At 54.3% G+C, this 453-nt stretch overlaps 1 protein-coding gene across 1 annotated transcript in view; it reads right to left on the bottom strand.

Moving 5' to 3' along the window:
• LOC107307362 (carcinoembryonic antigen-related cell adhesion molecule 1-like) overlaps window positions 1–447 on the bottom strand; it is a gene marked incomplete at its 3' end in the record, with an annotated part of 18,629 nt that extends 18,182 nt beyond the window's left edge. The window contains exon 1 of the mRNA XM_015850864.2: window positions 130–447. Coding sequence (XP_015706350.2) covers window positions 130–286 — 157 coding nt within the window. The remainder of the gene's footprint in view (window positions 1–129) is intronic.
• Window positions 448–453: the final 6 nt, after the last annotated feature.

Here is a 453-nt window from a genome sequence, read left to right as displayed (position 1 = left end):
ACCCAGACAGGAAGTGACCATGACAGGAAGTGACCATGTCAGGAAGTGACCGTAACAGGAAGTGACCCAGACAGGAAGTGACCATGACAGGAAGTCCCCCAAACAGGAAGTGCCCCCGTTTGGACCCACCATAGACCGTGAGTTCCATGTAGCTGCTGATGATCCTGGGATCCCGGATGAGGACCGTGTACATCCCGTTGTCCTCAGGCTTTAAGTCAGAGATGGTCAGAGTGCAGCCCTTCATCCGGATCTGTTCCTTTTTAGTATAGGCCGGACCCGGAACCATTTTAGGGTTGGGAAAGAAGATGGATCCGATCTCTTTATGGTAAGGGGTCCCGTGGGTCCGGAACCAGGAACACAAGTTGTAGGTGGGGATGGTGGGGTGGGGGGACAAAGTGACGCTCTGACCCACTTGGACCAAGGGGGGGATTTGGTGGATCTTGATTTTGGGGG

Source organism: Coturnix japonica, unplaced genomic scaffold (assembly GCF_001577835.2).
Source record: "Coturnix japonica isolate 7356 unplaced genomic scaffold, Coturnix japonica 2.1 chrUnrandom565, whole genome shotgun sequence".
In the NCBI taxonomy this organism is placed as follows: domain Eukaryota; kingdom Metazoa; phylum Chordata; class Aves; order Galliformes; family Phasianidae; genus Coturnix; species Coturnix japonica.
Note: the sequence above shows the minus strand (reverse complement) of the source record. Positions and strands in the feature narration are given on the sequence as shown.